Raw genomic sequence first — 11,126 nt, 5'->3', positions numbered from 1 at the left:
CGGCCTGGATTAAAACGAAGAAAATAAAATTATTTATGGAGTACAGATAGTATATTTAATCCTTCTATGAAAATAATAATTCATTCTATATTTAGTGTCTTAAAAATATTCAGGATGTTGCCTTTGATGTTTCCTAAAATTGTAATATTTCTAAAAATCTATCTATCTATATAAACTATACAAAATTAGCCAGGTAAGTGTAACAAGCTCCAACTTCGTTATCAGGACATTTAAAATAAAATGTCAATGGAAAAAATGAATGGTTCAAAGTGTACTATATTCGTAAGGCCATGTTTTTTTTTTATAAGTGTAATAGTGCATGTGCAAGTTGCAGTTCGTTACACTTACTTAACATAGCCTGTATCTATCAGTCCAATTCGTACAGAATAATAAAAATGAAAATATTTTCGATCGGTGTACCAGAAATAGTACGATGTAAAACACTGTCCAGAGCAGTTCGAGCCAGTCAACCTTCCCCTATGCCGCGGATTTAGCAACGCGATTTTCTCTCCAACCTCGACAGGGAATCAATCCATTTTCACGTGACAGACAGGCGAGCATTTTCTTTTGCAGCACGAAATTGTACGGCGCCTTGTTCGAGGGCGTATCGGAAAAATTAACGAAACTCTTTCGCAAGGCGAAAACGATCTTGAGCCTATTCCTGGCCACTTTGGAGAGTGTAATCGTTTTCGACACGGATACGGAATCGGAAACGGAGCTGTTAGTGAAAGGTGAGCGATCCCATTACGTCTTAACGATTCTTTAACCGGAGCCATTTTTATCCACGTCGAGTACGTCAAACGTAAGAAGAGAGATATCCTCGACAGTCTCTTCTTCGTTTCGAGACTAACGCTTTCCGATTTCGCGGTAGAAACCTGTCTGTTTAAATATATATTTTTCGTCCTATTAATATCCTACTTCCTTTCTCTCGATGTAGTGATCGATGGGATCGGTTCGTTGGTCACCATAGCTCATGAACTGGATCTCAAGACGTTCGTGGAGACGTCGAAAATGTTTGGTAAATTGGCGATTATGCACGAGCTTAGTATTAAACGAGTGAAATCGACCAGCGTCACTTTGCATCTCGAACAAACAACCAAGGATGTATCTTCGATGATTTCGTTGCTTCAGGTACGTCCTAAGTTAGGAAACTAACTGAAAACAGTTCGCTGAATAATAATAGCGATCATGGAATATACTGAATAATAACAATGTAAAGTAGTATCGATAGTGCTATAAATAATACAAAGCAATCGTACCAAAATTTATGCAGTTAATCATTTCTTTGAATGTTGAAAATATTTATTGGGTAGAAAATGATCCAATGTTTCGTATTTCGTATGTTTCGTATTTCTGACTATTATTTATTCCAACTTGAAGAGTAGGAATTTAATTGAAATGTAAATTATGAAGTCTTCGTTAGAGTACTTTGTGAAATTGATATGTTTAGGCATCCCACGACAAAGTCGACGAGAGAAAGATAAGAGTTATCGGTCACTCGCTAAAAATTTTGGACAGATTGTACACAGCATACTGTTCCTGCATAAATATCAAAACTCTTCCCTTCGTGATCGACCTTCTCCTGCGAGTGCACAGGTATTGGATTACATTCACCTTCATGTTTTTTTTAAATAAATATGCATTCCCATTTCACGCTGTTCCCCGTAATTAGATGTTCACCTTCGTGCTTACGAAAATTGCAAATGAGCGATAAGGCGGTCGAATTAATAAACGTTCATATCTCGAGGGGATCGGATCCACTCCTGAACACTGTCTTCAAGATCTCAGACTTCAAGCAGGTTCGTCCTTCGAAACCTTAATTCAGAGATGGACAAAATTCTTATTCGGATAAAAAGAAGTCGGTTAATGATTATAGGCGTTCTTCGAATATGGAAACGAGCCAAGTGTGGATAAATTGAGCTACCATTTGTTGACAGTCAATATTATGAGAAAATTGATAAGCATGCCATTCGAACACCACTGCAAATGGACTCTAGGTGCAGAGTCGATCATCGATGTCGCGTTAACAAACATTAACGATAGTAAGTATTTCGTTCCTTATCCCTTGTGAAATTTCTAAGTCACTATCAAGCTAATGAGCCTCTGTTACGATGGCCCTGAATGGCCATACAAAGAGCTCGGGTACCTCGGGTTCGCCAAACCCGTACTGTAGCTGTGACCAAGCACAGCTACAGCCCCTGAGGGCACCTTACAGGTCTTTTCTTTCTTAATTACTTTATTTAAGACCACATCAACCACAGCGTTATTACTGACCACGTCAATGGTTACAATTTGATTACAATTTATCCAACGTGTTATGTTTCATTAATATACAGTATTGTCTCGAAATAAGCAACTAGGGGTGTGCGGGATGATCCCAGTCGTGACGGGAATTCCTCCCGGGATCGGGATGGAATCCCAAGAATTTCAAAATCCCGAAACCATTCGGAATTCCCGAGAATTTCGAGATCCCGTAAATGTTCGAGATTCCCGGGAATTTCGAAATCCCGTACATTCGGATTGCTGAAATTTTCAAGAACAACAACGCTTTCGGAAATACCAGATATTATTCTATATCTCGTATATTGTCGGGAATCCTGAACATTTTCGAGATCCTGTACATTCTCGGGAATCCCGACTTTTTGCGGGATCTCGTGTATTCTCGGGAATCTCGAATCAACTCGGGATCCCGCATAAATTCGAAAATCCCGGATATTTTCGGAAATCCCAGATATTATTCTATATCCCGTACATTGTCGGGAATCCTGAACATTTTCGAGATCCTGTACATTCTCGGGAATCCCGGCTTTTTGCGGGATCTCGTGTATTCTCGGGAATCCCGCACACCCCTATAAGCAACTCGATCGGGACCGGCGAGTTACTTATTTCGAAACAGGTATGCTATTCGGCTTGACTTTGTTCTCCAGACTGACGAGGGGGAATCCATAGACAAAACAGGGGATTCGGTGTAGCGGAAAACTATAAAATGATCGCTCGAGCACGGGTGTTACAGCTCGGAGAATGATAGAAGATAACATGATTTCTCATTTTAGCACTGGTAAAATCGAACGAATGGAACGTATATGTACAACTAATAGTAGTATTTCGAAGAATACACACGCCAGAGAAAGAGAAAACATTACCAATATTCTGTACTCTTTCCACTAATCTATTCAGTTGGTCGTGAAAGATTTATGACTTCTTGTTTTCACGGGCCTTCTTGTCGGACTTCAAATAAAAAGATGAGGATAGCGAGTTGCTTATTTCGAGGCAGGAAGCAGTTGCTTGTTTCGAGACAATACTGTATCTGCTAATTCGAGGAATTCGTTTCCGTTGCTAACAAGTATTAAGTTGCTGTAAGTATTACTCGCGTATCTTTGTTTAACCAAAAAGTGCAAGAAGAAATCTTCATGGGCGAAGTGAGATTGCCAGGGGCCCACGACATCGGGGAAAGACCGCGTCAGGTCACTTTGTACGAGGCCACCTTGGTGCCAATTTGTGGTCTAATCAGCGAAATACCCGCCGATGGATTTAATGTAGCGGAGATGATCCTGCTGAAACATTTGCTAAGCGATCGACTTTGGAGTTCCTTGCTCAGCTCGGACATTTGGTGCTTCGTAGGACGGTTCGTAAATTAGGTTGTGAATTCACGCCACCTGTCGAAGAAACCTGTCCGTCGACATCCGTTTGGAACGTTCTGCGATGAGTTTTACATAGAGGCGGCTAGATAGGACGATGATGGGCAGTTCGAATGCCACGATGACGCGATTAAAATTCACTGATGGACGGTTATCTGACTGATAGCGTGAATGCAGCCTCATGCGTCTCAAACAGGACACGTTCTTTGGCGTGTTGACCAGTTATCGCGTTTCAATCGGAACGGATTCGTACATTATTCTAATGTTTATTATTAGACTGCGGATCTTTATGCATTTATAGGAAATCTGAATGTGCAAGAAACTACAAAATGCAAACAATATGCAAGGATATAAAAAAGATCGAAAGTAAAGATCAAGTTATAACATTTGCAGAATAAAATAAATTCGTATTTAGGTTCAATTTTTGTAGGCACGTTCGCCAAGATTTTATTTTGCATAAAGATCCGCAGTCTGTTTATTATAATGAAAATTTAAAAAAAAAATATCACCTTATAGATGAGACGATGATGAGACGAAACCTTTTCATATTTACAATTTATTTGTACGTCGTTTAGTTTCGAAAATAAAAATAAAAATCTCGGAAGTACTTTTTCCTGAGATTCCTTTACCTTTAGCTCGTAATTTTAAAAGAACGTGCGTCGCAGAATGTTAAAGTTTATCTCATTTTTCAGTATCGGTTCCTCGGAGCTTTGCGTCAGCCACGTAAAGTATTTATTGAAAGTGTATGCCACTTTGATGAAGCGACACAACGACCTCCAAATCGTTGTACTGGAGAACTTAATCGGAAGATTGTACAGCTTGTTATCCGTGGAGACGAAACACACTCTTGTGACGGAACTCGACGATCTCGAAAACCCGTTCTGGATTCCTATCGCGCGATTTTTCCCATCGAAAACGAAATCGTTTCTACAAAATCGACTGGCTTGCGTACTTAACGAAATCCCTGATACGTTTTCGCAACTGCAACGACAGCCTACTCTGCAGAATTGGAATCGGATCGTAAGTCGACCTGCAAACTTGGGCAAAATTATAATTTGTTAGGCGTAGAAATTCATTCTGTGTCCTTATATTCAATCATTTAATGTTTATTTATTATTTGTATTTTTTGGGATAGCTCTAGTTCCAGTAAAAATATTTACTCAGTGTTTTATTATATCGAAGTATTGACCTTTTGAGTTCTCAACTTGATAGCCTAAGTCTCAATCTGATGGTTATTATAATTTATCTATATGTATGAAATTCAGTAGCCATTAAATTTTGCTCATTATTCTTCTTTTAATAAATTACGAGTACAGCAAGTACTTATAATAATTGTAGAAGAATAACAATGTAATGTCCATCAAGTTGAGACTTGGGTAATGTGTAGAGTATACTTATTTAAACTAGAGTTACGAATGATTGAATATACAGGGTCCCTTTCGTCCTCTGTTATACGAATAAAATTTCGCCCATATCAATCAACCTGAAATGATCATTTTCAAAGTATGCTAATGTTTTGTTCAATTTCACGTTTCAATAAGACAACGCTGATGTCCGTAATTGGAAAGCTTAGTTATGCCGGCGAGAAGAACACCGTCGATATCCTGTCCCAAATATGGAGCTCGATCGCAAACACGATCGAGATTTTCGAGGGTAAACAATTGGATATACTTTCGGAATTCATGTGGGAACTGTTCGTGGCTACTCAACCCGAAAAAATTCAGGACGACATGTTTCTCACGGTACGCAAATTTTCCCCAATGCTTCGAAGTTGAAATACATACACACACATGCGTGCACTCAAGCTATGTTTATTATTTGAATTCATTCAATCTTTTCTCACGCCCGATAATCTAACAGAAACATTCTCTTGACCCCTTATCGCAGTGTCACACACTCTTCGCTTCTACCTACTGACATTCGTTTAGCATTCTTCCGATAACACGCTATGTACACGTAATTGAAATTAAATTAAGGCCCCATACCACAGTGCGCGCGCGGTAAGTGGGTGTATTTTTAATAATTTTTTCCGAGCAAACGATGAATGTTTTTTTTTTTTTCATTGATACTTCTATGCAATATACATATACATAAATAAGACGCTACACAAATTTTCTTATCCAAATATTACGAATAGTTTGCGGTGTACACCGCTACACTCTGACGAAGTTGCTGCTTGGTGGTTGACAGCGATTAAGCTATACAGTTCATCTGAAGAAAAAAAAAATATATATATTTATAAACGAGACATATAGGTTTACAGCACCACGTAAGGATTTCTTTATAAAGGGTCCCCTAGTATTTTATTTTTATTCATAAAGAATGAAAATTGTCTGTGAAAATGGGAAATAAAATTCGTTAGTCCGTCATTTTTTTTTTCTAGATATCGAAATTTCCCTACGTGATGCTATAAACAGATATATATATCTAGTTCATAAATATATTTTTTTTCCTTCAGATGAACCGTATGGCTTAATCGCTGTCAACCACCAAGCAGCAATTTCGGCAGAGTGTCCTTTTGATAGCGGCGTACACCGCAAACTATTCGTAATATTTGGATAAGAAAATTTGTGTAGTGTCTTATTTATGTATATATTGGATAGAAGTATCAATGAAAAAAAAAAAAAAAAAAACATTCATCGTTTGCTCGGAAAAAATTATTAAAAATACACCCACTTACCGCGCGCGCACTGTGGTATGGGGCCTTAAGAAACGCTTATGTAGATATTATAGATATTATATTATAGTAAATGGAAATGTCTCACAGTTAAAAACAGTTAGAAGCACTCTGTGCTTTTATTAATGTGAATGTAAAATATACAGGGTGTTCCAAAAATGTTGTAACACCTTGAAAGGGGTGGTTCGGGGGGTGATTTGAAACAACTTTTTGCATTCTCGCGCTCTGATTGGTCGGGGTTTTCTGTAAATATCTCCTTAACGCAGCCTCGGACTACATTTTCGCTAAGGAAAAAATTGTTTCAAATCATCCCCGCTCCTCCGAATCACCCCTTTCAAGGACCTCCAACATTTTTGAGACACCCTGTATACGTTATTACTGAAAGTATGAACGATAACCACCACGATAACCATTAACATAAGAATGACGCGTAAATGCGCTGATGCGTTTGTTCCTTAAACTATAATCTATATCTACACTCGTTACATCAGAGTTCGACTGTATTATAAATCCCCAAAATGGTTCATCATTGAAACAAAGAGGGAAACTATTGAGAACGATTACTACTTTTTTATTTGTTGCTAAATTAACAAGCTGTCCGATGATTTTAGATTTTGGAAGCAATGCTGACGTCGTTTTTGTGTTTTCCGTCGCACGTGAAGGTGATCGCGTCGCATTATCTGAGGAATAACACCGATTCATTCGGCAGCTGCGGTCTGAAGACCGCAAACGCGTTGGCGGAGTTGAATTGTCGACTTCTCGAGGATGAGAATCCGTGGGTAAGGCAGGAAGCACTCGAGTCATTCGACCGAGTGGCTCACATGTGCCCGAACGAGGATCTCGTCACTAAAATGGCCGCCGCGGTCACCAGAAGGCCGTCGCTGAGCGACTCCCTACCTGCGTATCTTTCTGCCACTCCCTACTACGAACTTCGTGGCTTCGCGGATGTTCAATTTTATCTGCAACATGTGGCAAAGAATTCTGTAAACGTCTGCCACGTTTGCTACCATTACGAAGAGTCGCAAAGGGACGAAAAACTCGCTAGATTGGAAAGCCAATCGAGCGAGAATTCTGTCGATGGTTCACCGTCGAGTCAGCTCGACGAGTACGTGAACAAGATATGCGACGAATTGAACGATATTTCGAGGAAAAGCAGCGATATCGGTGATCGTGCTTTAAAAAGATTGCGTTTCGTTTGTACGAAGATTTTGAATTTGGTTGAATCGTCGAAATAAACCTAGGTCGTCGTCGTTCGTCGTTTGCGTGGTCTCTTTTTTACAATAATTTTAAATATTTTTGTACTATTTCTAAATACTCCAATTATTTTCGATTTGATTGTCCATCTTTTTTTTTTTGAAAATAATTAATGTAAATAAATCTTGGAAATGTAATATTAGTCGTTCGGATTATTGATACCCGGAAGAATGAAAATGGTTTCTATTGTATATTTTGGAGAATAAGAAAGGGATGGCATAGGGAAAAATTAGTACAGTGAAACATTAACATCATTCGATGTAAACAGAGATTTAAAAGTATAAAAGTAGGTATTCGTTGGAACGTGGTTCATTTTGCATGTATTCACGCGGCAAGCACGAGCTTCAACCAATGGTCGAAAGACACGAGACTGCCGCAGCAATCAAGAAGGCAAAAAACCTGCATCTTTGACGGATGCATTTCCTTATTCACACTTTTCCTTTTCACGACAGTTTCAAATAATTTTCAAAAAATAGCGACGTTCTTTTCCGAACTTAATTTAGAACTTATATTTACCAAAAATAATTGTACAATTAAAAAGAGCAAATAGCAATGAAAAGTGAAAGCGTTCCATCGAATAAAGTGATTAACGAATTTTCAGAAGTTGATTCTTTAGTCAACTTGTTTAAATCGTACCCAGCACCTTTTCAATCCGATTGTGCTTGAAAAATTGTCGTGTCGATGTTATCGTTCGTGTTGTGAAACCAGATACCATTCTGAATCTGAAACAATTCTCACAATCAGTAAGAGACCGTAGTCTTTACAAGTTAGTTTACAAACTGCAATCACGTGGAACTGTCACTTGATTGTGTTTAGGATTAGCTGTATACCTACATATAAGCAATATGTACAACGTATTCCAGACATCACAAGTCACAGTGGAGTTCAGTGAATGCACTGCGCTCCACGCGTGAGCATATTTTTAAATTAGCTATTTCGTTCAGTACTCCTTTTAATTATATTATCGAGTAGTTATTTATGATACATACATATCTATGTGCATGAAGATGTACTTAATCGCATGATCGGTGATAGAGATTAGAAAAATCTGTATAAGAGTACTTCTTAATCACTTTTCGCGTTCGGTTGCCGCTTGGATTCAGTGGATATGTATTACGTAAGTACCTATGCTTGACGCTTGTACTTTCTAAGGGTATAACGCAGTGTTTTGACTTTTTGTTTTAATTTAATCTGCATGAAACTTAGTATTAGAATTAAATATAGTTCTTCTTAAATAAAAAAGTAAATATATATAAATAATAAATTGAAAAAATATAAACGATCAAAATAAATTTTCTAGTTCAAATTTTTTAAAATTCATCTTCTTTAAATTGATATATTTTATACAATTGTAATAACTAATAAACTTATGGTTAACGAATTAATGAAAATAATCGATCAATTATCACACGTTTCTGTTACTATTTTAGTAGTACCTATATAATAATTTGTATTTTCATTACAGTAATATGTGTAAAGGCTATATCAAAAGAAATTAAGGATTTTTTTATTTTACACGTGTATACACGTATATACATGATGGAGAACACAAACTTAAAAAAATACCTTTCTAATGATATTGTTTTTTGTATGATAAATAAAATGTTTATAACATTAGATCCTGCTGAAGTAAAGAGAAGCAATATGTATTTAGAGGTATGTGTTTAGAAAAATTCTGAAAACATATTCTTTAGAAATATTTTTAAGAATGTGATAGTAAATTTTATTTTATAATAAATTATCTATTTCGTTTTGTAATATGATATAACAGATAGTTAGAGCTTTAATACAGCTAATGAGGAATGAGGATCCACTATTTGCAGAATCGTATCAAGAAATTATTTATTGTGGAAGTTTTTATAAAGGTACAAAAGTTGGCAAACCAAATGAATACGACTTAAACATTGTTTTGAAATTTCCTATTGATTACGAAGGCATAAGAGTAAGATTGTTATTAACATGATTTATTCGTAGAATAAATGTTAATGTACTTATGCAAAATGTATTCGCTTTCAGCTTTCCTCGAATCAACCAGGATTTACTAAAATACATGTAACAAATGCCTCATTGACAAAGTTTTCATTAAAGTATAATTCTTCAAATCCTATCAGAAAGTATGACGAAAAAAAATATATATTTTTATAATAATAAATGATATTGCAATTACCGTCAATATATTCTTCAGGAGTTTTCAGAAACTTATTTCCCAAGAGTGCCTTGATCCAGATAATGTTCGTCAATGGATTGAAGGAATTTTAAGTAAAGTTTTTCAAACATTACCAAAAAACGGAAATAAATATACATTACAAATGCAAAACAGAGATGGTACCACTAGAAAATTTAAAATAAAAAAGAGCGGTCCAGCATTTACTCTAATATTAAGTATTTCTGAAGAAAGTGAAGATATACATATTGATTTAGCTCCTGCATTAGTTTTTCAGAAGTATAATATTCATGGATCTTCTGTAAGAATGAATGAAATTCAAACTGTTAGTACCTTTTATTACTATGTTTCTAAATGTATTCTTCAATATTGAAACAAATGTATTTTGTTTTTAGTATAAAAACAAAGTATGGTATGCGATACCATTACCTACAAACAATAATGATTGGAATGAAAAGCTACATTGGAGATTTAACTTTTGCCACCAGGAAAACGAACTTCTTACAAGATATAGCCGTATAAAACCTGTCATACGTCAGATGAAGGTTTCTTAGTGAATTAAATATTTTTATAAATCTTAACATTCCACAGAGCTAACTATCATACTTGCAGAAACTGAGAGACACGCAAAACTGGAAGAGTATTGCCAGTTATTTTATAGAAACGTTATTCCTGCATAAATTGATGATGTTTGAAGAGGATTTCGATAGAATTCCTTTCACATTATTCTTTCTTAAAGTAATATACTGCAAGTGATGCGTACAAATTTATACAATATTATATTACATACTAATTGGAATTACAGATGTTGAAAGAACTACATAACGCTTGCAATCAGCGCAGGATTGAGTACTTTTGGGATCTAAAATATAATTTATTACAAAAAATTAAAGAACCGGAAATGTGTAACATAACTTGTCGTTTAAACAGAATCATAAAGTTGATTGAGAAGCAGACATCACCAGATCCATATATTATAGCTGAACATATTTGTAAGTTCATATTTTATCAAATTATATTAAAATGATACATGTATTTAAATGAAACATTATGCAACAAACTTTTAATGTAATTTTTGTTTAAATTGCAGTGAACACAGATGAGTTAAGACTACTAAAACTAGAATATGACAGGAGACAAAATAACAATCAAGATATACGTCTTTGCATTATGATGACATTGTTGAAATAATTATAATGAACGTAAAATTAATGTTTAGGGGTAGAAGATTCGAAAGCAGATAATGAAAGCATATATATAATATTATAATGTGTGTTGATTTTTGCATTCATGTATATTATGAAATATTAATTTATGATGACAACATGAATATTTTTAATACTATTTTTTATTTTTTCATGATAGAATTATTACAGAGTGTTGAAAATAATTT

General features: G+C 35.7%; 2 protein-coding genes across 3 annotated transcripts in view; both read left to right on the top strand.

Annotated features, from left to right (window-relative positions):
- LOC128872820 (uncharacterized protein C1orf112-like) overlaps nt 1-8,196 on the top strand; it is a 25,832-nt gene extending 17,636 nt beyond the window's left edge. Inside the window, exons 5-13 of the mRNA XM_054115890.1 lie at nt 574-731; nt 938-1,131; nt 1,451-1,596; nt 1,673-1,799; nt 1,877-2,042; nt 3,394-3,625; nt 4,331-4,658; nt 5,180-5,380; nt 6,927-8,196. Of these exons, the coding sequence (XP_053971865.1) occupies nt 574-731; nt 938-1,131; nt 1,451-1,596; nt 1,673-1,799; nt 1,877-2,042; nt 3,394-3,625; nt 4,331-4,658; nt 5,180-5,380; nt 6,927-7,550 (2,176 nt within the window). The 3' untranslated portion in view covers nt 7,551-8,196. The remainder of the gene's footprint in view (nt 1-573; nt 732-937; nt 1,132-1,450; nt 1,597-1,672; nt 1,800-1,876; nt 2,043-3,393; nt 3,626-4,330; nt 4,659-5,179; nt 5,381-6,926) is intronic.
- A 272-nt stretch (nt 8,197-8,468) lies between these two features.
- Nucleotides 8,469-11,057, top strand: LOC128872822 (cyclic GMP-AMP synthase-like receptor). 2 transcript variants are annotated; one of them, XM_054115893.1, is made up of 9 exons: nt 8,469-8,686; nt 9,035-9,225; nt 9,341-9,511; nt 9,586-9,683; nt 9,755-10,058; nt 10,129-10,278; nt 10,346-10,471; nt 10,539-10,725; nt 10,824-11,057. In XM_054115893.1, exons 2-9 carry the CDS (start codon nt 9,106-9,108, stop codon nt 10,922-10,924), a joined length of 1,257 nt encoding a protein of 418 aa, XP_053971868.1. In that variant the 5' UTR covers nt 8,469-8,686; nt 9,035-9,105; the 3' UTR covers nt 10,925-11,057. The 2 variants fall into 2 exon arrangements, with proteins under 2 accessions (XP_053971868.1, XP_053971869.1); XM_054115894.1 differs by lacking the exon at nt 8,469-8,686 and having other exon boundaries at nt 9,083-9,225; nt 9,341-9,434.
- Nucleotides 11,058-11,126: the final 69 nt, after the last annotated feature.

This window comes from Hylaeus volcanicus, chromosome 2, assembly GCF_026283585.1.
Source record: "Hylaeus volcanicus isolate JK05 chromosome 2, UHH_iyHylVolc1.0_haploid, whole genome shotgun sequence".
Classification (NCBI taxonomy): Eukaryota; Metazoa; Arthropoda; class Insecta; order Hymenoptera; family Colletidae; genus Hylaeus; species Hylaeus volcanicus.
The sequence above is the reverse complement of the archived record's forward strand: the minus strand, read 5'-3'. Positions and strand labels throughout refer to the sequence as shown.

What these genes read in the sequence shown, in the direction of transcription:
- LOC128872822 (XM_054115893.1), top strand. Translation starts at nt 9,106, where the DNA reads ATGATGGAGAACACAAACTTAAAAAAATACCTTTCTAATGATATTGTT. An exon ending in TTGATTACGAAGGCATAAGA is followed by an intron (nt 9,512 to 9,585) that starts GTAAGATTGTTA and finishes ATTCGCTTTCAG; the next exon opens with CTTTCCTCGAATCAACCAGG. An exon ending in TATTATAGCTGAACATATTT is followed by an intron (nt 10,726 to 10,823) that starts GTAAGTTCATAT and finishes TTTAAATTGCAG; the next exon opens with TGAACACAGATGAGTTAAGA.